This window comes from Oryzias latipes, chromosome 23 (genome assembly GCF_002234675.1).
Source record: "Oryzias latipes chromosome 23, ASM223467v1".
In the NCBI taxonomy this organism is placed as follows: Eukaryota; Metazoa; Chordata; class Actinopteri; order Beloniformes; family Adrianichthyidae; genus Oryzias; species Oryzias latipes.
Genome location: NC_019881.2, coordinates 11,918,738 through 11,944,950, shown reverse-complemented (window position 1 = coordinate 11,944,950; position 26,213 = coordinate 11,918,738). Strand labels below are relative to the sequence as shown.

The 26,213-nt window shown below is 40.2% G+C and overlaps 1 protein-coding gene across 2 annotated transcripts in view; it reads right to left on the bottom strand.

Moving 5' to 3' along the window:
* The window catches only part of LOC101164861 (patatin-like phospholipase domain-containing protein 2), a 67,074-nt gene that overhangs the window by 39,672 nt on the left and 1,189 nt on the right, over positions 1-26,213 (bottom strand). For both annotated transcript variants that reach the window (XR_002293029.2, XM_004083120.4), the window contains exons 2-9: positions 25,186-25,444; positions 22,291-22,523; positions 22,146-22,211; positions 15,306-15,515; positions 14,762-14,822; positions 12,704-12,877; positions 12,494-12,626; positions 11,438-11,545 (exon numbers count right to left, since the gene is read on the bottom strand). Coding sequence is in view for 1 of the 2 variants with exons in the window: in XM_004083120.4 (XP_004083168.2) it covers positions 11,438-11,545; positions 12,494-12,626; positions 12,704-12,877; positions 14,762-14,822; positions 15,306-15,515; positions 22,146-22,211; positions 22,291-22,523; positions 25,186-25,444 (1,244 nt within the window). In the remaining variant the exon portion in view is untranslated. The remainder of the gene's footprint in view (positions 1-11,437; positions 11,546-12,493; positions 12,627-12,703; positions 12,878-14,761; positions 14,823-15,305; positions 15,516-22,145; positions 22,212-22,290; positions 22,524-25,185; positions 25,445-26,213) is intronic.

Genomic DNA, 26,213 nt, shown 5'->3' with positions numbered 1-26,213 from the left:
ATTTGCTTCAGATTTGGTCAAAAAATGGCTACCAAACAGTAGGTTGTGTCGAGATCCCATAATGATTTCTAAACCTATTTTATAGTCCAAAGCCTTGCGATCAATTAAACGTTTGAACGGTGTCTCTAGCTAAAGGCATGTTGAAGTTACAATGGTTGAAAGAACCAAAGGTTTTAAATGATTCTCAATGTATTTAAATGGAGCGAAAATCTTGGAAAATCCTGGAAAATCTTGGAATATCTTGAAAAGTTCAAAGATTTGAAAGACTAAAAGTCGTAGCTAAAAGGAATAAGCTGAAAGTGTTGAACATTTTAATAGTGGCATGGTTAAAATAGGTGAAAGTTGGTGAAGTTTAAAATTACTTCACATTTTGGGACAAAATGGCCACCAAACTGTAGGTGGTGTTGCCATCCCATAATAATTTTGAGCCTTATATTGAAGTCCAAAGCCTTGTGAACATTTCAATATTTGAACGGTGTCTCTAGCCAAAAGAATGTTAAAGTTACAATTGTTTAAAGAAGCAAAGGTGTGGCCAATGGAGCAAAAATATTGGAAAATCCGGGAATATCCGGGAATCTCTGGAAAAGTTCAAGGATTTGAAAGACAAAATGTCATAGCTGGAATAAGATGAAAGAGCTGAACATTTTAATAGTTGAATGGTTAACATAGGTTAAAAATTGTAGAAGAAGTTTAATTGTGAACTTCTGCAGGAAAAATTCTCCATGTATTTCAATGGAGAAAAAATCCTGGAAAATCTTGGAATATCTTAAAAAGTTCAAGGATTTGAAAAACCAAAAGTCATAGCAGTAATAAGATGAAAGAGCTGAACAGTTTAATAGCTGAATGGTTAAAATAGGTTGAAAATTGTTGAAGGAGTTAAGTGCCGAAAAACGGCGGAAGATAGCGTAAGAGGAAAACAAAGGGTTGAATGCTTTACAGCATTCAACCAATAAAGAAATAAAGAGAAACAGGAAAACAAAGGGTTGAATGCTTTATAGCATTCAACCAACTAGAAGGAGCTGCATTTCCAGAAGAAAATGCAAGGTTGAATGCTGTATTGCTGAAAGAAAGCTTAATTTGTAAAAGAAATGGCTGAACTGAGCTGAAAGAGCTCAACATTTTAAAAGTAAAATGGTTAAAAAAGGTGAAAACCTGTAAAAAAGGTTAAGCACAAGAATTCCCTATGTATTTTAATGGAGCAAAAATCCTGCAAAATCTTGGAATATCTTAAAAATTTTAATGATTTGAATGACCAAAAGTAATATCTGTAATAAGTTGAAAGAGTTGAACATTTAAAAAGGTGAATGGTAGAAAAATTTCAAGTGTCCGAACCGGGTGTCGATCCGGGAACCTCTTGCACCATAACTTTCCAATGCATTTTAATAGGGCAAAAATTCCCGGAAAAACTGGAATATCTTAAAAAGTACAAGGATTAGAAGTACCAAAAGTCATAGCAATAATAAGCTGAAAGAGCTGAACATTTTAAAAGTTGAATGGTAAAAATCGGTTAAAAATTGTAGAAGTAGTTAAGTGTCAAAAAACGGCGGAAGATAGTATAAATAATAATAATAACTAGAAGGAGCTGCATTTCCAGAAGAAAATGCAGGGTTGAATGCTGTAGTGCTGAATGAAAGCTGAATTAGCTGAAGAAATGGCTGAACTGTACTGGAAAAACCTTGAAAAGGTAAAGGTACAAAAGTCCTAGCAGGAATAAGCTGAAAAAGTTGAACATTGTAATAGTAGAATGGCTAAAATAGGTCAAAATTTGTAGAAGGAGTTAAGCATTAAAGCTGAAATTGTTGAAAAAATGGCTAAACTTTTGAAAATGTGAAGATGTTGCTAATATGGCTAAAAGTGCTAGCACTGAAATCAGCATCATCAACTGACTCAAAAAAACACATTGTTTAAGAGTATCATATTGGTAAAACTACATGTTCTAAGTTGACAGAAAATCCACTTTTTTCAAAATGGCGGCTTTTCTATTAATTTTATCTCCATAGCAACCATTTTATGTTTGGGTCGCCTGGGGATGACGAACAAATCGACATTAGTTTCAGACAAATTGGAAAAAGTAAACCTTTGGACGTCCTTAGCAACAAAGTTTGTTTGCTAACCACGCCCACATTCCTTATATGTCCAGATCCATTGAATTTCAATATGTTCAGTTCCAGCCATGGATGAAGTTTATTGCAATATTTGCTTCAGATTTGGTCAAAAAATGGCTACCAAACAGTAGGTTGTGTCGACATCCCATAATGATTTCTAAACCTATTTTATAGTCCAAAGCCTTGTGATCAATTAAACGTTTGAACGGTGTCTCTAGCTAAAGGCATGTTGAAGTTACAATGGTTGAAAGAACCAAAGGTTTTCAAGGATTCTCAATGTATTTAAATGGAGCGAAAATCTTGGAAAATCCTGGAAAACCTTGAAAGGTTCAAGGATTTGAAAGACCAAAAGTAATAGCTGAAAGGATTAGGCTGAAAGATCTTAACATAGCAACAGTAAAATGGTTAAAATAGGTTTAAAAAAACAGTTTAAAATCGCCTCACATTTAGGCACAAAATGGTCGCAAAACCGTAGTTGGTGTTGCCATCCCATAATAATTTCAAAACTTATATTGAAATACAAAGTCTTATGAGCAGTTTAATGTTTGAACGGTGTTTCTAGCTAAAGGCATGTCAAAGGTAGGTAAGTTAAAAGCAACAAAGGTATCAAATTTGAAAACACAAAATGGCTGCCAAACCCTCCCTATGTTCTCAATGATTTCAAACCTTGATGTTACAGTCTAATGCATTGATCATTTAAAACTAAAGTAGACATACAGTAATTTCATCCGGTAGGGGGCACCATTTACAATTCTGTGCCACATGATTAAATTTCCCAACCGTGCATGTATCATCAATCACAGCACAGTCATCCATGTATAATGGAGAGACATATTGATCATCAGCTAGCTTGCTGAATGACACAGCATTATATTGTCATTTAACCAGTAACATATCAGGAGTAACAACATGATAGTCACTTCTCGTAACAGCCGCCTAACTCATGGTGTGGGAATTAACACTTCCCATGAGCCTTAGCGGCCGTGGGCGGGGCTAAGGCCAGGGTCCTGACGTTTGTTCACAAGATGGCTGGAGCACATGTTTGAACTGCAGCTTCCAGCTACGAGGAGGAAAATAAAAAATACATCAAAACTAACTTAGATTAGCTACCACTAGTTTTTCTAACATACATCGAGTGTTTGTGTGTGTGCTTTAAGCTGCTCTGATCATTTTAACGTTTGAATGGTGTCTCTAGCTAAAATTGTGTGGAAGTTGTAAGGGTTGGAAGAATCAAACTAAGGTTGTCAAAGATTGAATGCTGTACTGCTTAATGAAAGCTGAACTTGCTGATGAAATGGCTGAACTGTCCTGGAAAATCCCTAAAAGTTAAAGGATAAAAAGTCAAAACTTATGAGTAATACCACCTGAAAGAAAATTCTTCCATGTAACGAAATATATTTAAGTGAGTGGAACCGAATGTTATCAAGAAAGGCAAGGTAAAAAACCATGCAGAAAAAGACAAATGCCGGAATCGAACTCACAACCTCAGTATGATAAGCCGTTTACCTTAGCCACTGAGCTAACACTTTAGTTACATTACAATGCAACAAGTATAAGTAAATAAGGCTTATCGTGTACCGTTCTAGTGGGCAAAGCCGAGTTGAAACGGTTTCATGCCACAGTTCGTATTTTACGTGGAAAAACGAACAAAAGTTTTCCCTTTTGAAAAGTCGAAGGATTTGAAGGACCAAAAGTGGTGGTAAAAAAATTGTGGAGGTAAAAAAATTGTAGAAGGAGATGCATTTCCAGAAGAAAATACAGGATTCAATGCTGTATTGCTAGAAGAAAGTTTAATTTGTTAAAGACATGGCTGAACTGAGCTGAAAGAGCTCAAAATTTTAAAAGTAAAATGGTTATAAAGGGTAAAAACCTGTAAAAGAGGTTAAGCACAAGAATTCCCTATGCATTTTAATGGAGCAAAAATCCTGGAAAATCTTAAAAAGTTCAATGATTTGAATGACCAAAAGTAATAACTGTAATAAGTTGAAAGAGTTGAACATTTTAAAAGTTGGTTGGAAGAAAATTTTAAGGGTCCAAACCGGGTGTCGAACAGGGCGCCTCGTGCACCATAACTTCCCAATGCATTTTAATAGGGCAAAAATTCCCGGAAAAACTGGAATATCTTAAAAAGTACAAGGATTAGAAGTACCAAAAGTCATAGCAATAATGAGCTGAAAGAGCTGAACATTTTAAAAGTTGAATGGTAAAAATCGGTTAAAAATTGTAGAAGGAGTTAAGTGTCAAAAAACGGCGGAAGATAGTATAAATAATAAACTAGAAGGAGCTGCATTTCCAGAAGAAAATGCAGGGTTGAATGCTGTACTGCTGAATGAAAGCTGAATTAGCTGAAGAAATGGCTTAACTGTACTGGGAAAACCTTGAAAAGTTAAATGTGCAAAAGTCCTAGCAGGAATAAGCTGAAAAAGTTGAACATTGTAATAGTAGAATGGCTGAAATAGGTCAAAATTTGTAGGACTTAAGCATTAAAGCTGAAATTGTTGAAAAAATGGCTGAAGTGTTGAAAATTTGAAGAAGTTGCTAAAATGGCTAAAAGTACTAGCATTGTAATCAGCATCATCAACTGAATCCAAAAAACACATTGTTTGAGAGAATCATATTAGTAAAAGCTACATGTTATAAGTTGACAGAAAATCCACTTTTTTCAAAATGGCGGCTTTTCTATTAATTTTATCTCCATAGCAACCATTTTACGTTTGGGGCGGCATGGGATGACGAACAAATCGACGTCAGTTTCAGACAAATCGGAAAAAGTAAACCTTTGGACGTCCTTAGCAACGAAGTTTGTTTGCTAACCACGCCCACATTCCTTATATGTCCAGATCCAGTGAATTTCAATATGTTCAGTTCCAGCCATGGATGAAGTTTATTGCAATATTTGCTTCAGATTTTGTCAAAAAATGGCCACCAAACAGTAGGTTGTGTTGCCATCCCATAATAATTTCAAAACGTATGTTGAAGTCCAAAGCCTTGTGAGCATTTCAATGTTTGAACGGTGCCTCTAGCTGAAAGCTTGTTAAAGTTATAATGCTTGAAAGCAACAAAGGTTTTCAAGGATTCTCCATGTATTTAAATTAAGCAAAAGTCTTGGAAAATCCTGGAAAATCTTGGAATATCTTGAAAAGTTCAAAGATTTGAAAGACTAAAAGTCGTAGCTGAAAGGAATAAGCTGAAAGGGTTGAACATTGTAATAGTAGAATGGTAAAAATAGGTGAAAGTTTGAAGAAGTTTAAAATTGCCTCACATTTTGGCACAAAATGGCCGCCAAACTGTAGGTGGTGTTGCCATCCCATAATAATTTTTAAACCTTATGTTGAAGTCCAAAACCTTGTGAACATTTCAATATTTGAACGGTGTCTCTAGCCAAAAGAATGTTAAAGTTACAATTGTTTAAAGAAGCAAAGGTGTGGCCAATGGAGCAAAAACATTGGAAAATCTGGGAATATCCGGGAATATCTGGAAAAGTTCAAGGATTTGAAGGACCAAAAGTCATAGCTGAAAGGAATAAGCTGGAAAGGTTGAACATTGTAATAGTAGAATGGTAAAAATAGGTGAAAGTTTGAAGAAGTTTAAAATTGCCTCACATTTTGGCACAAAATGGCCGCCAAACTGTAGGTGGTGTTGCCATCCCATAATAATTTTGAGCCTTATGTTGAAGTCCAAAACCTTGTGAACATTTCAATATTTGAACGGTGTCTCTAGCCAAAAGAATGTTAAAGTTACAATTGTTTAAAGAAGCAAAGGTGTGGCCAATGGAGCAAAAACATTGGAAAATCTGGGAATATCCGGGAATAAATGGAAAAGTTCAAGGATTTGAAGGACCAAAATGTCATAGCTAGAATAAGATGAAAGAGCTGAACATTTTCATAGTAGAACGGTTAAAATAGGTGAAAAATTGTAGAAGGAGTTTAACTGTGAACTTCTGAACGAAAAATTCTCCATGTATTTCAATGGAGCAAAAATTCCCGGAAAACCTGGAATATCTTAAAAAGTAAAAGGATTTGAAAAACCAAAAGTCATAGCAGAAATAAGATGAAAGAGATGAACATTTTAATAGTAGAATGGTTAAAATAGGTTAAAAATTGTAGAAGTAGTTAAACGCCAAAAAACGGCGGAAGATACTATAAGATACGATAATAATAAATAAAGAGAAACAGGAAAACAAAGGGTTGAATGCTTTACAGCATTCAACCAATAAAGAGAAACAGGAAAACAAAGGGTTGAATGCTTTACAGCATTCAACCAATAAACTAGAAGGAGCTGCATTTCCAGAAGAAAATGCAGGGTTGAATGCTGTATTGCTGAATGAAAGCAGAAATATGATGAAAAAGCTGAACATTGTAAAAGTAGAATGTCTAAAATAGGTCAAACATTGTAGAAGGAGTTAAGCATGAAAGCTAAAAAATTGTTGAAAAAATGGCTGAAATGTCCTGGAAAATCCTGGAATATTTTGAAAAATTAAAGGACCAAAAGTCAAAGGTGAACATTGTAAAAGTAAAATGACCAAAACAGGTCAAAATTTGTAGACGGAGTTAAGCATGAAAGCTGAAATTGTTGAAAAAATGGATGTACTGTTGAAAATTTGAAGATGATGCTAAAATGGCTAAAAGTGCTAGCATCAGCATCATCAACTGACTCAAAAAACCAAATTGTTTAAGAGTATCATATTGGTAAAAGCTACATGTTATAAGTTGACAGAAAATCCACTTTTTTCAAAATGGCGGCTTTTCTATTAATTTTATCTCCATAGCAACCATTTTACGTTTGGGTCGGCATGGGATGACGAACAAATCGACGTCAGTTTCAGACAAATCGGAAAAAGTAAACCTTTGGACGTCCTTAGCAACGAAGTTTGTTGGCTAACCACGCCCACATTCCTTATATGTCCAGATCCAGTGAATTTCAATCTGTTCAGTTCCAGCCATGGATTAAGTTTATTGCAATATTTGCTTCAGATTTTGTCATAAAAAGGCCACCAACTTTAGGTTGTGTCGACATCCCATAATGATTTCTAAACGTATTTAATAGTCCAAAGCCTTGTGATCATTTTAATGTTTGAACGGTGTCTCTAGCTACAAGTATGTTGAAGTTATATTCTTTTAAAGAAACAAAGGCTTCAGATTTGAAAAACACAATATGGCTACCAAACAGTCTCCATCCCATAATGGCTTCAAACCTTGATGTTATAATCCACAGCACCAATCATTTGACAGTAAAAGTAGAGTCACGTCCTGCAGCAGGAGACATTCAGGCAAATGCTGAGCCACTAGTTCACTTCTCTCAACTATGTATGTGCCATTATTATTTGCACACACATCCATGTAAAATGGAGAGATATATTGATCATCAGCTAGCTAGCTGAATGATACAGTATTTTATTTTCATTAAACCACTAACTTATGTGGTGCAAAAACATGATACTCACTTCTCGTAACAGCCACCTAACTCATGGTGTGGGAATCAACACTTCCCATGAGCCTTAGTGGCCGTGGGCGGGGCTAAGGCCAGGGTCCTGACGTTTGTTCACAAGATGGCTGGAGCACATGTTTGAACTGCAGCTTCCAGCTACGAGGAGGAAAATAACATACATCGAGTGTTTGTGTGTGTGCTTTAAGCTGCTCTGATCATTTTAACGTTTGAATGGTGTCTCTAGCTAAAATTGTGTGGAAGTTGTAAGGGTTGGAAGAATCAAAGGTTGTCAAAGATTGAATGCTGTACTGCTTAATGAAAGCTGAACTTGCTGATGAAATGGCTGAACTGTCCTGGAAAATCCCTAAAAGTTAAAGGATAATAAGTCAAAACTTATGAGTAATACCACCTGAAAGAAAATTCTTCCATGAAACGAAATATATTTAAGTGAGTGGAACTGAATTTTATTAAGAAAGGCAAGGTAAAAAACCATAAAGAAAAAGTCGAATGCCGGAATTGAACTCAGAACCTCAGTATGATAAACCATCCACCTTAGCCACTGAGCTAACACTTCAGTTACAATGCAATGCAGCCGGTATAAATAAATAAGGCTTGCCATGTACCGTTCTAGTGGGCGAAGCCGAGTTGAAACGATTTCATGCCACAGTTCGTATTTTACGTGGAAAAACGAACGAAAGTTTTCCCTTTTGAAAAGTCGAAGGATTTGAATGACCAAAATTGATGGTAAAAAAATTGTGGAGGTAAAAAAATTGTAGGAGTTAAACAAGGCCCGAAATAGTTGAAAAAATGGCTGAATTAATGAAAATTTGAAGATTTGAAGGAAAGGAATGAACTGAACTGTTTCATACAATGGTTAAAGTAAGTAAAAACCTGTAAAAGGGGCTAAGCACAAGGATTCTCTATGTATTTTAATGGAGCAAAAAATCCTGGAAAATCCTGGAATATCTTAAAAAGTTCAATGATTTGAATGACCAAAAGTAATAACTAATAAGTTGAAAGAGCTCAACATTTTAAAAGTAAAATGGTAAAAAAAATTTTAAGGGTCCGAACCGAGTGTCGAACCCGGAATCCCATGTACCATAACTTGCCAATGCATTTTAATAGGGCAAAAATTCCCGGAAAAACTGGAATATCTTAAAAAGTACAAGGATTAGAAGTACCAAAAGTCATAGCAATAATAAGCTGAAAGAGCTGAACATTTTAAAAGTTGAATGGTTAAAATAGGTTAAAAATTGTGGAAGTAGTTAAGTGTCAAAAAACGGCGGAAGATAGTATAAATAATAAATAAAGAGAAACAGGAAAACAAAGGGTTGAATGCTTTATAGCATTCAACCAATAAAGAGAAACAGGAAAACAAAGGGTTGAATGCTTTACAGCATTCAACCAATAAATAAAGAGAAACAGGAAAACAAAGGGTTGAATGCTTTACAGCATTCAACCAATAAAGAGAAACAGGAAAACAAAGGGTTGAATGCTTTATAGCATTCAACCAATAAATAAAGAGAAACAGGAAAACAAAGGGTTGAATGCTTTACAGCATTCAACCAATAAAGAGAAACAGGAAAACAAAGGGTTGAATGCTTTACAGCATTCAACCAACTAGAAGGAGCTGCATTTCCAGAAGAAAATGCAGGGTTGAATGCTGTACTGCTGAATGAAAGCTGAATTAGCTGAAGAAATGGCTTAACTGTACTGGAAAAAACTTTTGAAAGGTTAAAGGTGCAAAAGTCCTAGCAGGAATAAGATGAAAAAGTTGAACATTGTAATAGTAGAATGGCTAAAATAGGTCAAAGTTTGTAGAAGGAGTAAAGCATTAAAGCTGAAATTGCTGAAAAAATGGCTGAACTGTTGAAAATTTGAAGATGTTGCTAAAATGGCTAAAAGTACTAGCATTGGAATCAGCATCATTAACTGACTCCAAAAAACATGTTGTTTGAGAGTATCATATTGGTCAAAGCTACATGTTCTAAGTTGATAGAAAATCCACTCTTTTCAAAATGGCAGCTTTTCTATTGATTTTATCTCCATAGCAACCATTTTATGTTTGGGTCGCCAGGACATGACGAACAAATCAACGTCGGTTTCAGATGAATCGGAAAAAGTAAACTTTTGGACGTCCTTAGCAACGAAATTTGTTTGCTCACCACGCCCACATTCCTTATATGTCCAGATCCAGTGAATTTCAATATGTTCAGTTCCAGCCATGGATGAAGTTTATTGCAATATTTGCTTCAGATTTTGTCAAAAAATGCCCAGCAAACAGTAGGTTGTGTTGCCATCCCATAATAATTTCAAAACGTATGTTGAAGTCCAAAGCCTTGTGAGCATTTCAATGTTTGAACGGTGCCTCTAGCTGAAAGCAAGTTATAATGCTTGAAAGCAACAAAGGTTTTCAAGGATTCTCCATGTATTTAAATGAAGCAAAAATCTTGGAAAATCCTGGAAAATCTTGGAATATTTTGAAAAGTTCAAAGATTTGAAAGACTAAAAGTCGTATCTGAAAGGAATAAGCTGAAAGGGTTGAACATTGTAATAGTAGAAGGATTAAAATATGTGAAAGTTTGAAGAAGTTTAAAATTGCCTCACATTTAGGCACAAAATGGCCACCAAACTGTAGGTGGTGTTGCCATCCCATAATAATTTTGAACCTTATGTTGAAGTCCAAAACCTTGTGAACATTTCAATATTTGAACGGTGTCTCTAGCCAAAAGAATGTTAAAGTTACAATTGTTTAAAGAAGCAAAGGTGTGGCCAATGGAGCAAAAAGATTGGAAAATCTGGGAATATCCCGGAATATCTGGAAAAGTTCAAGGATTTGAAGGACCAAAAGTCATAGCTGAAAGGAATAAGCTGAAGGAGTTGAACATTGAAATAGTAGAATCATTGAAATAGGTGAAAGTTTGAAGAAGTTTAAAATTGCCTCACATTTTGGCAAAAAATGGCCGCCAAACTGTAGGTGGTGTTGCCATCCCATAATAATTTTGAGCCTTATATTGAAGTCCAAAACCTTGTGAACATTTCAATGTTTGAACGGTGTCTCTAGCCAAAAGAATGTTAAAGTTACAATTGTTTAAAGAAGCAAAGGTGTGGCCAATGGAGCAAAAATATTGGAAAATCCGGGAATAACCGGGACTATCTGGAAAAGTTCAAGGATTTGAAGGACAAAATGTCATAGCTGGAATAAGATGAAAGAGCTGAACATTTTAATAGTTGAATGGTTAAAATAGGTGAAAAATTGTAGAAGTTTAACTGTGAACTTCTGCACGAAAAATTCTCCATGTATTTCAATGGAGAAAAAATCATGGAAAATCCTGGAATATCTTAAAAAGTTCAAGGATTTGAAAAACCAAAAGTCATAGCAGTAATAAGCTGAAAGAGCTGAACAGTTTAATAGTTGAATGGTTAAAATAGGTTGAAAATTGTAGAAGGAGTTAAGTGCCGAAAAACGGCGGAAGATAGCGTAAGAGGAAAACAAAGGGTTGAATGCTTTACAGCATTCAACCAATAAATAAAGAGAAACAGGAAAACAAAGGGTTGAATGCTTTACAGCATTCAACCAATAAATAAAGAGAAACAGGAAAACAAAGGGTTGAATGCTTTACAGCATTCAACCAAATATCACTCCATAAAAAAACCCCAAAACAGGACTGTCAATGGTGTGGGTCTTTAAAATGTTCCGTTTAGTCTGAAGAAGTATTCAGCTATTTTATTTCCTACACTACATGTTCTACAGAATACTCTAATACTTTTACTCAAGTAAAATTAATTTAAAAAGAGCATTAAGTTTGGCACTTTTTGCTAAATGTCCTGTTCCGGAGTGCTAGCTGATGGGACCCTGTGACACCTTTGGACTCAGAACCCAAAACAGCAGAATTCTTTTCTACCTGATCGAGCAGTCTGGTTTCGGTCTCCAGAAGTGTTTGTACACGTCACCGGCCACACCCACTAGCCATTGCATGTCAGCGGGAACCTCCGGAATCCACTCCACCAACCTGGAAGCAAAGGAATAAGTCTGTGAGTCCGCCTCTGAACCAGATCCAGGGCCCAATTCTCCATCCAAATCTACAGTAGAGGACAACTATACGTTGTGCGTCAGATAACGGGTCAGAGAGAATACCAGATCTCTTCTCTGTTTCATTAACACCCTTTTTTTCTCCTCTTTCTTGCTGTGAACCAACCAGAGGCGCTTGAGAGAACCAGACAACAGTCATCCATGTCCTGAACATCTCCAACATCCTTCTCTGTTACTCCAGACCTCTTCATCCAAGCCTCAGCTTCTCTCTCTGGATTCTGTCATGGACGTTCTCTAGATCTACAAATACACAAAGCAGCTCCTTCTGACCTTCTCTGTTCTTCAGAATCATCCTGAAAGCAAATGTTTCATCCGTGGTTCTCTTTCCCTGCATGAAACCAAACTGTTGTTCACAAAGGTTCACCTCTGACCTCTGTCTAGCTTCCACTACTCTTTGCCAAAACTTGATTGTATTTTTTTTAGGTTTTCCTAAAGTTTCTCTGCATGTCTCCCTTCTTCTTCAAAATGGAACCAGAACATTTCTCCTCCATTCTTCAGACGTCCTCTCACTCGACTTGTTAAACAGTCAGAAACTCTTCTGTCACATCTCCTAAACGTCTGCTTACCTCCACAGCTATGCTATCATGACCAACTGCCTGCCCGCTCTTTATCTTCACTTCGTCCTGCTCAACAACATCCACCTCCTCTCCTCTGTGTTCTCGAACATGTTCCTCATTTACCAGTTCTTCAAAGTTCTCCTTCCCCTGGTTTGATGTGGCTTTGGTTTCACCTGAAATGTTTTTTCTGACACAATCCTCTGTATTTAATCGGCCTTGGGATTGTCCGCAGTGGACTGTGCCCCCTAGTGGTTGTGCTAAATCAGATTGTGCTCCCTACGGTCAGCCGGCACAAAAACAGAGTTGCTCACCTCTGAGCGACCGAGTACGCCGACTGCACAGGGAGCGTGTAGGGCATGAGCATGTAGGAGGCTACCCTCAGAGGAAGCATGGCAGAGACCGTGGAGTACACACCCGACCTGTCCTGACAGGCCTCGCAGAACACTGTCGGACAGAGAAAAGGTTCGTGGATCAGCATGAACCCGTGGGGTAGGATGAGGGTGGGGGGACTGAGAGAGCACCTTTCTTTAGGTGTGTGGGCAGAGTGATGTGCTCGTCCAGCCACCAGTGTTTCTGCTGCAGCAGCCGGAGTCTCCTCAGGATCCAGTCTCTGGTGGTCTCTGTGGCCCTGCAGCAGCCAGCGAGGGGGTTGGATGTCGTGGGACCGGCCGTCGGACACTCAAGCATCAGCAGGTCTGAAACCAGGTGACTCGGGTCAGAGTTTAAGATACTTGAAAAACTGTCTCTTAACAGATTTGAAGGTTCGAAGCTCCATTTTCTCTCAAAAATCTCATAGTTTCATATTTTCCAAACAGAACATTTGGTTCTCACTCTGCAAAATTATTATTCCGTCTTAGAATTTCCAAAACTAGAATGGGGGTGTCAGAGACTTCAGCTATCAGGCTCCTCTTTAGTGAAATCAACTTCCTGTTTCAGCTCAAGAGCCAGAGACTCCAGCTCTGTCTTCAAAGGCTGATATTATGCAAAATTCTTTTTTTCGCTTTTAAGTGTTTTACAATGTCAATTCTTAAGGGAAAAAAACAACCCCAATGCAATATTTGGATCCATTCATGCATCTCAGAGCATTGCTCTAAAAACCTACTCTCTGAGCACCAGCCCCTCCCAATTCATAAAAACAAGCGAGTCCTCACATTGTGACGTCACAAAGTGAGGAACAGTCCTGAATTCCTCTCTCTCCCTGGAGATCCCCAACAAGCTTTTGTATAGCTCCACAAAATGCACATCCATCTTTGCAAAAGTTCAGATGTTGCTTGTTTTTGTCGCCGAAAAGCAGACACTCTGCAGAGGCTGGCTCCATCTTTTTCTTGTCTCTTATCTTTGTGTTTTTTTTGTGTTTGTATCGTCTAACCCTCACTGAGTCATATTCGACCAAAGGTTTCTTCCTAATCTGCCTTTAGAGTAAGGGTTTTTCCAACCTCAGTCCTCCATATAGACTGCCCTGCCTCTGTTCTAGATGGATTCAAGTGACACACTCTAATTGACTGAACACAGCTGATCCAGGTAATTAGCAGCAAGAGGTCCGGGTAGATCTGAAGGGTCAGGGTTGGGCAGCCCTGCATTACAGGGAGAAGTAGTCTGTCCAGCGTGTCCTGGGTCTTCCCCGGGGCCTCCGCCCAGTGAGACATACACCTCTCCAGGGAGGCGTCCCAGAGGCGTCCGGACCAGATGCCTGAGCCACCTCAACTGGCTCCTCTCGATGAGGAGAAGCAGGGGCTCAAAGCCAAGCTCTCTGCGGGTGACCGAGCTCCTTCCCTCAGTCTATAAGGGAGCGCCCAGCCACCCTACAGAGGAAGCTCATTTCAGCCGCTCGTATTCGGGACCTCGTTCTTTCGGTCTTGACAAAGAACTTATGACCATAGGTGAGTATTGGAACGAAGATCGATTGCCATCTGGTTTAGAGCTCTCTTCACCACAACGGACCGGTACAGCGACCGCATAACGGCGGACTCCACGTCAATCCGCCTGTCGATCTCACGCTCCGATCTTCCCTCACTCATGAACAGGACTATTTTAACTACTCCACCTGAGGCAGGAGCACTCCACCCACCGAGAGAGGGCAGACTACCTTTCTCCGGTTAAGAACCATGGCCTCAGACGTTACGGTACTGACCCTCATCCTAGCCGCTTCGCACTCGGCCACAAACTGCCCCAATGCACGCTGGTGGTCTTGGCTCGATGAAGCCAACAGGACAACATCATCTGCAAAGTGCAAATATAAAATCCTGTGGTCCCCAAACCAGACCCCCTCTGGCTGCGCCTAGAAATCTGTCCATAAAGTCTGTGAACATAACCGCTGATAAAGGTAGCCCCGTCAGAGTCCAACATGTACCGGGAACAGGTCCGACTTACTGCCGGCTATGCGAACCAAGCTCTTACTCCGGTCATACAGAGACCGGACAGCCCTCAGTAAGGCTCCCCAGACCCCATACTCCCAGGGCACCCTCCACAGGACACACCACGGGGATGTGCTGTGGAGTGATTAATGGGTGATTACTACATGGTTAAGAGAATCTGGCCTCGTTGGAGCATTTAGGACTACATTTGATCAAATGACTCACTGTTTTCTTCCAGGAAGCGCAGAGCATCCTTGTAGCCATTTTGGCACATCTCTGCCAGCACCTGCACACAGCAGCACATTTCCAGAGAAGTGAGCTATACACAACAAAAGTCTCAGTTGTCTGCCAGTTTGACAAACTCTTTTAAGACTTTTTTTTGCCCGAGCCACTTGCCATATTGATGAGCTACTGGTTTTTTTTGGAATGAAGTTGATTCACTCATATGAAAAAATTGCAATCCAGTTTCAACTTAGCCTTTCTGGAGTGGAAGATGAGATTTAAACAAAGCAATATTCAATCCAAAGCTCATGTAAGGACATTTCTCCTCCTTGACTACACCATTTGGCTCCAACTACGTATGTGAGTCAGCTTTTTCCCTCATGAGAGTCATTAATGTGGTTCCTAAATTATTAATGCTAATTCAATCAAGTTGAGGCTAATGTTGATCTGTTTGGCTTCAGTCAAGGATTTTAATGAATTAAATGGCGTGCCCTACATTCCTAATAATTCCCAGCAGTCAAAGAGTCTGCGGGGAGTCTGGGCTTACCTTGGGTTCTGGCGGAAACAGCGCCTGGCTGAGGCGGTACATGTTGCCCATGTTCATCTGGATGCTGGTGTTGGTGAAACGCAGCTCGTGGAAGCTGCTGGAATTGTCCCGAGGACAGATGTCGTTCTCTCCGGAGAAGGGTGAAATGGTGATGGTGTTCTTCAGCTCCGACAGCGGCAGGTTGTCGCTGATCCCTCCATCCACATAGCGCTGTGGACACAACGATGAATGGATATCAGACCATCATGATCACCTCCTACAGAACTCTGTGGTGCTGCTGCTGGCCAACATGCCTTGGAATAGGGTGAAACTCTTGTGAGAAAACCTTGTGAATCTGAAAAACACTTTACTCAAAAAGAACGGTTTTTGCTCTTGATAAAAGTTAAAGTTTGGGGTAAAGTCCCATTGTTGTGGAAAAATGTGTTGTTTGAATGTAACCTTTCCTCCAGGATAACACTGAGCTGCAGTCACAGCCGAGAAAGTTTGACCCCTCCCAATCCAAACCCCTTAATGCTGAGTGTCACAGGGGTATTCCCAATTTCAGAAATTTTGGAACAACCCTCCGCTGTAGAACTGAACTTTCATTCATCTGCTAACTTTGAAAAGTGCTTTTGTGTTTTTGTCTTTGCTGCTTTATGTGCATCATGACTGTTTTATCTTTTCGGTTTCTACCACAGATTTCACTGCAGTAATTCTAGATTAGTGACTTCTGCAAAACTGTTAATCAGCAGGAAAGGAAAAGTCATTTGAGCATCTAACTCACTTAATGACTTGGTCACAGGTGGGTATGGGCTGTCTGCGAGCGAAAAATGGGCAAATCTGTGGGAGGAAGTCGTAGACGCCTCATGAACACATGGGACGAAAATGTTCATGTACCTTTCTTTCTACTGGCATGCTTCAGATGGCACATCGTAATAAAAACTTGTACAACATGGTGGAAGTAGTTGAGCCTCAGGAATGTCATATGGATTCTTCATTTTCTCAACCCCCCACTGTGCAAGGAGCCTGTTAACGGTGTTCAAGTCTATCACCTGCACATCCCATGCGAGCAGCATTAGCCCATGGTGCGGAAGAAGCCAGTACTTGCACCTTACTAACAACTAGAGTGTGGCGTTTTGTCTGTGGATGTTTTGTCTCAAGGTGACACTTTGGTTTAATAAGCTTCAAACCATCAGTAGCTATCAATTTTAGACAGAATGAAAATCTACCTTAATCAACAATTTATAGGATCATCAAGAACTTCAAGGAAAGAAGTTCAATTCTTGTTAGGAAGGCTTCAGGGCGTCCAAGAAAGTCCAGCAAGCGCCAGGATGGTCTCCTAAAGAGGATTCAGGATGGCAGCAGGCAGGTGTGAGCACATCTGCATCCACAGAGAGGCCAAGACTTTTGGAAGATGGTCTGGTGTCAAGAAGACCAGCAAAGAAGCCACTTGTCTCCAAAAAAAAGCATCAGGGACAGATTGATCTTCTGCATAAAGTATGGCGAATGGACTGCTGAGGAGTCCTATTCTCCCATGAAGCCTCTTTCTGATTGTTTGGGGCATCCGGAAAAAGGCTTGTACGGAGAAGAAAAGGTGAGCGCTCCCATCAGTCCTGTGTCACGCCAACAGTAAAGCATCCTGAGACCATTCTTGTGTGGGGTTGCTTCTCTTCCAAGGGAGTGGCCTCACTCATAATGTTGCCCAAAAACACAGCCATGAATAAAGAATGGTATCAAAAAACCCTCCAACAGAAATGTCTTCCAACAATCCAACAACAGTTTGGTGACAAACAATGCATTTTCCACCACGATGGAGCACCGTGCCATGAGGCAAAAGTGATAAGGCTGCTACAATTTCGTTGTATTATGAACAATGATAATAAAGGCTTATGATTCTGATTCTGATAACTAAATGGCTTGGGGACCAAAATGTTGACATTTTGGGTCCATGGCCTGAAAACTCCCCAGATCTCAATCTCCTTGAGAACAATCCTCAAGAGGCGGGTGGACAAACAAAAACCCACTTATTCTGACAAACTCCAAGAAGTGATTATGAAAGAATGGGTTGCCATCAGTCAGGATTTGGAGTTGATTGAGAGCATGCCCAGTCGAATTGCAGAGGTCCTGAAAAAGAAAGGCCAACACTGCAAATATGTCATGTAATTGTCTATAAAAGCCTTTGAAACGTATGAAGTGCTTGTAATTATATTTCAGTAAATCACAGAAACAACTGAAACAAAGATCTAAAAGCAGTTTAGCAGTGGACTTTGTGAAAACTAATATTTGTGTCATTCTCGAAACGTCTGGCCATGACTGTACACTCCCTCTGGTACAGACTCTGCAGCCGTGCTTGACGGTTGCTCTCTGGAAACTGTTGTTGTGGATCTGAGGTCTTCCATATTTGCATTTCTCATGCTTCTGATCTAAAGGAAGAGATCCGGCTTAGACAGGGTTAGCGAAGGTCACTTTAATCACCTTAGAATTTCTGCTGAATGATTTTGTGATGAGCTCTCCAAGCGTCTGCTTTTAGCTTCATCCTTTTCAAATTGATTTTCATCTGTTTCAAGCTTTGTTAAGAGCTGCAATGAAGTCTTTAGAAAACTCTCATTAATACGGGTATTATTGGCTGCTGGGTGACATTCTTTACAAAACTTTGATGTCTTCCAGTTATTGAATGCATTGAACTCAAAGCTCTCCCCTCCTGTTGTACAACAGTGGAGCAGGAAGCCCGTATGTGGAGCACGCAGGCATTAACCTTGTTCTGTGTTATGAAGGGCCAGAATGGAGGTCAGTGAGGGAATGCAGGTTTGGCTGGTTCACCGAGCGCTCATGTGGCTCAATCTCTGAGTGAAGGTTCAGAGCTCACTGCTCAATTCCCCACAGATCTGTGTACACAGTTAGTGGACCAAGAAAACATTGGTTTTCTTTTAAATTCACTCAGCAGAAAAGAAAACCAGAGGTAAAAACTGTCATATCTATTTACACGTTTGGGAAATTATAGAGTGTTTTTGTATATTGACCATCAAATGTCTGATTCTCTCATAGAAAACCTTGCAGTATTTTACCCATCAAAAAGTGCAAAAGAGTAAGGACAGCCATAAAGGAATTAAAAGCCAACTATGGAAAGAATTTGACTGGAAAATGTGATTCTTTCACACTCCTCTGTCGATCTCTAATTTCATTAGGGGTTCAACTACAGCCATATGCTGGAGGCAAGGCGGAAAAATAGGAGATCATACACGTATTTTCTTTGACTGCATGTAACAGAATGGAAACAAAGAATCAAATATATTTATTCGATGGAAAAAATGACGGCATCTTTACAACTAAACACAGATGTCTTTGAACGTAGATGGCACACAGTTACACTTTAATTGGGGTTGTAACTGTAATATATACCTTTATTCATGGTTGTATAAATATCTGTTTAACTGAACTATATGTCTCATCATGCCTCAATGCAATTTTTTTTTTACTCGAAAAAAAACTATTGTACACTTTATTGGATGTGGACCTATGGTGAAACGTGTCTCAGGGAATTGTTTGTTTTTTGTTGTGATGAGAAAGCAAAAATAAAAAGTTAAAAAAACAATGCGCAAAAGAACACATCCCTTTTGCAGGTTTATTATTAAATAACACCAAGGTTTGGTATAGTTTTTTGTTTGTACGTTTTCACATGTGTGAGGCCTGCAGAATTTTTTTTTTTTTAACATGTCCTGTCCAACAGCTGGGCAGACAGATGAGAGCTGAAGGCCTCTTTTGTTGGACATAGTTTATTTTAACAACAGGGGTTATTAATCTTCTGACAAGCCAGAGGTACGTCTGAATAAACCCCCTTTGTAATCGAGGCCAAACTTTATTCATTTGAATCATATTTGAGAATCTTTGGTGTTGGACCGGACGGAAAAGGAAAGGAGGGAAGAAGAGAGAGGGACGTTAGAGATGGGGGGGATAGGAGGGTGATCATACGAGGGGGGGGTAAGACCATAAAGCGGCATCAAGCAACAAGTTACTGGATGTTTACCTTACGGTGAGGTTCAGAAGTAATACAAATATCAAAGGGGCGGGGCCTGTCCACACACAAATGTTATAAACACCCCTGTTAGTTGCAAAAAATGTCCAAATGTCAACATGTACACAATACAGATAATGTGTGAAATTATATTTCATTCAATCACGCAAACTATTAGTGCAAAGGTGAGCTAACACCTGTGCTCTGGTGACTGTTTATGTTCTTCTAAAATGGAAGCTGGAATGTGAAAAGAGGGAGGGGGAGTGACCAGCCATCCCCACACCAAGACCCCCGCCATAGCAGCAGAGGCAGCCAGAATCCCCCAATGCCACACGGCAGCAGGCAGAGAACAACCGCCCCCCGGGCGATCACATCAGCCAACAAGGCCAGGGCCAGTAGGACCGCCGTGAGGCCCCCAGAGCCAGAGAGCAGGGGAGCGTGGGGGGGAAAGAGAGCGCCGCCCCAGCCCAACCAGGAGAGCAGCCAGGAGGGCCCAACGCCGGGCCCCGCCCGAGAGGGGTGCCCACAGCCCCAGACAAGCACCCCATCACCACCAAAGGAGTTCCGCGGAGATCCCCCCGCCCCAACCCCAGGTACGAGCCAGGACCCCCCAAGGGAGACCCGCTTCGCGCTCCAGGCAGCCAGGGGCCAGGAGGGGTGCACCCCGGGGAGAAGGGGGCCCACAAGGGTGTTGTAGATATGGCCCGACCAGGCTCGGCCACAGTTGGAAATTTGGCGAGGCCCATCACCCGGGGGCAAAGACCAGAACCCACCCCACAGGGACACAGACGCCCCCAGCTCAGGTGTGATATGATCCCCGGCTTCTGGCCTTGCCAGAAAGCTCAGGCCTGCAGAAATTAAACTTGAATCAGTTCTGAGCATGCTCGGTGCGCCCAGTGGGATAGCTGTGACCACAAAGGTTTCTCTTCAAAACTTCACCTGGTTTTTCATGTCGCTGCATCATGGAAATGGGGTTTACACCACCAGACTTTATTTTGTCCAAATGCTAGCCACCATGAACTAAAATTTCCAACAAAGATGATGAATAAGAATGTAACAATGGTTATGATAAATAAGTAGTGGTTGCATAAGAAAATAATTTGCTATTGCTGTAGACTCATTAAACCAGGGCTGGGTATAATCAATAATTTCCTAAATCGATTTGATTCACCGGAGTCTGGATAGATTCGATTCACAACTAGAGACTTTTTTCGATTCTTTTGATCCACTCGATATAATTCTATTTTTTATTAACACGGTTTAAACATTTAAACATATTTGTATTGAAATATGGTGTTTCAGTTTGGTCACCAGGTGGAGCTTGCACTGTAGAATTACACTGTATTCTAGAAGATTTGGGCAAAAAAACTGTGCTTTAGACCACAAATGGTTACTTGAAAAATGTTTTGTTAAAAGAGTTCCTGCCTGTGAGTCTATAAAGCTGTTTATTTAGTCAGCAATGTATGTTTAGGTCGACCGAGCGTTAGCATTAGCTGTCCTATGGGAAATCCCATTATACGATAGCATCAAGCTAGAAGACTTTGACTAAACTGCTTTAATGTTTTCGGTCACCGGAAAAGGAACGACACAAAAGATCGATCTCAACTTTTATGGATCTATTAAGCTTGGATCGATTCAGATGGATCAATCGAATTCATCAACCCAGCCCTAACATTTGTAGACATAAACCATTATCAAAAACGTCTCACTCGTGAAGATATTAGTGAGTTAAAAAGACTTTGAGAAGCCGGTTTACACTGTCATACATTCACATACCACAGGAACAGGTTTTGAGAAGTACCCTATTTTTCAGAGTGTGTTGAAGTTTATTTTTGGAGATTTTGTAGTCCGGTTCCATCACCATCTCAGCTTCGCACAGGAAACCACAAATTGGTTTCTGATCTTCAGGAGATAAATGACCTTAAGCTTCAGAAAAAGCTTCTGCTTTATAAAAAGTCACTACAAACTTTTCTGTTGAGATTAAGGTGGCTGAACCTTTACCAGTTAAATCAGAGCTGAGAAATACATGACTGTCAGACAACTCATCCATTAAAAAATCCTTTAATCCAGTTTCTGTGAGACACATATTTGACCTTTGTTCTGCACTCTTCTAACACATCATACCCCCTGGTTTGGGGATAGACCTGATTACAACAGGGCTGTACTTGGAAAGAAATGATAAGAGACGTGACCCCGCCCCATCCCAGCTCAGCAAAAGCAGCATGGGTCAGTGAAGGCAACATCAGCGCATGAACTTTCACAATCAGTCAAAGCAGCGGCTTTCATCCGAGCGCCTTACATTAACACAAAGACCCCAGTGAGGATTGGACTCGCAACATCTTGTTTACAAGATTGATGCTATAAGCACACAGCCAACGCTTTTTAGTGTAACCACTGAGAGTTAATAAAGTTAGCGTGCTTTGACACTGGGACAGTTCCATGGACTCTGCTAAAATGGGCAGGAATTCTTTCTAAATGCCCGCCGTCATCTGCTTTGGTTTATTCATACACGCAATGCTCCAAGGAGAAAACTAAATCCTGCAACAGACAAAACTACCCTGCAAAAATGATGCCATTCCAACAATTGCCCATTCAAAGGGGCAATTCACTGACCAAATCTGTGACGAACCACCAAGAAAATAGTCCCTCTAATCTTCTGATTATAGCATAGTAGTACGTATCTTTAGCTCCTCAATGCACCATGTTTAGCCTGAAAATTATCCTAATTTCTGCTTCTATAGTTTGGTACCTTGGGAAGTTCTATCCCTATCATGGTGCTTTTGTCTGTTTCTATCAGTAGCTCCTTTTATTTACTAAAACCTCCCCTTAAATGAAGAATAGTCACTTACCGCTCCTCTGAAGGAGGGCGGGATTAGGCCACAGTAGATGGGGATGAAGCAGCTACAGATGAGCGCCTGTGGGCACAGAACGAGTTCACCTGGGGTCAGCACAGTATTAAAGGGGCCCCCACCCCACTCCCACCTTCCCACCTACCTGAATGAGCTCCTCCTTGGAGCTGAAGTCAGACACTAGAACATTCTGCCCGTCTGACACGCGTGTCAGGGACACGCACAGCCTCCCAGATGCCCGCACGTGCGCGTCAGAGGGCAGGTCCCGGTTTAGGCCGGACCTCAGCACTTTCACCAGGTTGAAGGTGGGGTGCAGTGGCCCCAGGTTCCTCTTCCGGGCCTCCTTTGCTACCTCGATCACATCCTCACAACACTTTGCTAAAACAACACAGAAGCAGGTTTAGGATGGCATATGGACATCTGGTGTGATCATTGACTGTATATAAGATCTGGACTGAATGACCCCTCCCCTCTGGCGTTCCAAACAGGAAGTACGCGCTGGGAGAAGGAGCCAAAGTAGCCAAAACCCCATAGGTTTCTCTAGAGAAATAAACAGCTGTTACTCAGTCATTCTATTGGTCAGAATAACCATTCCTGATCTGATACATATTTTTTTAAACATCATCTTGATAATCCTAATTTTTTTCATGATAATATTTCTGTAGTTCAAGATTCCCAAGTTATAAACTGACCAATCAGACGCCTCGATAAAAATAGGTGCTCTCACATTAAAAGTGACTGACAAGATTCTCCTCAGCCCACTTTCAAGTGTTGCCTTCCAATAAATTCACTCCTAATTGGCCAGAGTGGTTGCCATAGAAACGACGTCTCCACTCAACTTGGATCAATCACTGCTTATTGACACTGTCTGTTTGTAACATGGGGCTGTCCATATCTAGGAAAAATTTTGACTGAATTGGCTTTATTGGTAGAGAATTCATTCATAAATTGACTACTTGGAGGTTTAGCATGTTTACTTCTCTCATAGTTTTAAGTTGTTAAAGTTTTAGTTATTAAGTAATAAACACACTTTGTCTTTAACTGATTACATTTGTTCCAAAGATAATACTTAAAGTGCAGGATAAACATTTTGCTGATATGCAGCTACTATTGAAGGTCATAAACATGTCTGTTACTTCTTGGAATCGACCTGTGAAGATTGATTTGAAAAAAAACAACAATTTGCCATTCTGTAACTTTTTATTTTACAGAAACGCAACTAGTTACATTTCCTAATAACCTGTGTCATTTTCATAGGACATAAAGAAGTAACGATTATTCAATTAATCATATTCTATTCCTACGATCCAACCAGATGTGTCAGAGATGAGTTGTTAATGGACCTACACAGTTATTTCAAAATGAAATAAATTGATTATAATGATATCGGAAAATACACTTAGAATTGAGGTAGGGTCGGTTTATCATACTATAAGATAAAAATGACCAAGTCCATCACAGCAGACAACACAAATGTGATGTCAGCAAAAACTGATCAGTCCATCATTCCAGTCCAATGTGTGGAAACACTTTGAATTCAGCAAAGTCATGTGACCATACGGTGAGCTAGAATGTTCTAAGAATGTCCCCTTTGGATTATTTGGATGTGGAAAAACAACAGTTGGCGGAAATTTGGGAAACTAAAATGTGAATGGATTTGACATTCATTCTTGTTTACTTGTTTGTTTGGACACATATTTAATTAAAACTTGATTATCTTGAAGAAATCCAAGGAATCTTGAAAACTTCACCTGCACTGTTCAGTACCAGGTATTTATCACTGAGACACACTGGATGAAGTTTTGGCTAGAGATGTCCTGGTTACATTTTAGATCAGTGAATTGAATCGTTCCAAATGAATTGATATAGACTATGAATCGGATCGGCAACATCGAATTATGATATTAACCGAATCGTTGTTTAACCGAATCATTACACCCCTAGAGTGAAGTTGCTGAGAGCTCTCTGTTTACATGCTCTTCTATAGCCCCTTACAACCCCATCCTAACATTATCGGTGCATCGAAATTGGCATGCAATATCAGAGCTATCCAGCCGTACAGTTGTGAGCCAGATTCTAGCTCAGACGGTAACAATGAAGACGTTCGTGGATCTATTTTTCTGCAAGGGGACGCTTCGGAATGGAGCAGAGCTTTTGACTCGCCTAGTGTGATCTTTTTCAAACCGCATTTTTCCTTCTGATCTGATTCACAATGGTTTGAAAAAAGCAATACTTAGAAATACAGTTTTTATATTAAATATCTTTATATATGTCCTCCATCATCAGAAAAATGTCAAGAATATATCAGTGTTATATATTGTGTAACAGATGACTTTTGCACATTTTTGCACATTGTTACCTGTTTGTAAATAGCCTTTAAATTATAACACCTTTTTTGTTTACATTTATGCCACATTTTTGTTTTTATATTATTGTTTATAATTCATTCTATTTTCTCTTATGCTTACTTGCTATGCTAACGCACAGATTTCCCAGTGTGGGATTATAAAGTACTTCTGATTCTGATATCAAAACAACAAAAACAATTTTTAGCGGAGTTGGGCTTTGTTTTTTAATTTTTTTTATTAAGTAGTGAGAAACTATAACTTATCTTATAAAGTTCCCAACACTGGGTCACCTTTCAGAGATTATCCGTTCATGTGTGTGTGTGTGTGTGTGTGGGGTGGGGTGGGGGGGGGTATGCAACTGCCAATGAAAATACAGGCCAGCAGGTATAATACAGAAATCTAAACTAGGTCAAAACCGAAACAGCTGATTTGAAACCCCCATCACGGTAATACCACCCCCCCCCCCCCCCCCCACACACACACACACACACGAGTAGAGACACAAAAGCCTAGAAAGTTGTTCAAAGTCAGCCTCTAAGTAAGTTTGTTGTTGGTTTACTTGTTGACACTGAGTGACAACAGGCTTCCTGCTGTCAGCGTCTATGTCCTGATGCGAAAGAGAACCGGTCCGACCAGACCAAACCATTCCACCGACCCAAAGGGTCGGCTTTGTTCCGTTCCGTTAGTCTCACCTATGCATGCCTGGCTCGCGAGCACGGACGCGGTCAGGGCTCCGGCTGAGGCTCCGTACAACCTGGTGGCCCCCTTCACCAGGTGGGGGGCTTTCTCCAGCAGACAGCTGGCCACCCCGATGTGGTAGATCCCCAGGAAGCCGCAGCCCGCAAAGGACAGGTTCCACCCGCCTGACAGGTCCAACATCGCGGGCAGTTTTGTGCCGGACAGCCGCGGTCGGAGCTCCAGAGAAGACAGTGAAAGCAGCACAAGAACTGGCTGGAAAAACAAGCTGCGATGCGTTCAGGACCATCGAAAAAAATAAACCTTCCATAACTCAACCAACCGTTATTGCCTCTAATTCTCTACAACTCTGTCAATACAGAGTATTCCTTGGATGTGGTTTGCTTAAATATGCTATTAAGGGTTTATATACCTACATTTCTGCTCTAACTATACGATTTTTAAAAGTTTCTGACAGTACTAAAAAATGAACGAGTCACTCTAAACGCACCACGAGATTGCACGAACTGAGTGACATTTTTGCACGCGGATAGTCGGTACAAAGGGGAAACAGCAAACGTCAGCGGGGTTATGGCAAGCTGTTCCTCCATTACAGAGCTAAGAAGGTTTTCAGAACATTTTTCCTCCTTTAAGGCCACAATTATGAGACTCAACAAGTCCCTACAATGTCCACTATTCTAACTTGTAGTGCTAAGGACAGCTCTGTCACTCCTGCTGCTGTGTGAGGATCTCACACCAGATATGAAAAGAGTGACTGACAGTTTTTATGGTGAGCTTGGAGCTGCAGGACAGAAGTCTGGATGAAGGCTATGAGGAGGTTCATGGATGTGGAGGAGGATGCAGATGGTTGGTAAATAGATGGATGAAGAGAAAAGGGGTAAAAGGAAGGAGCATATTTCACTGTGGCGCCCTAAGCAGCAAAAAAACAAATAAGATGTGTGAACTACAATGAGGTTACTAAGATATCAAAGCTGAATTTAAATGATTTTTAAAATGATTTATTAATAGATAAAAAGATACCAAC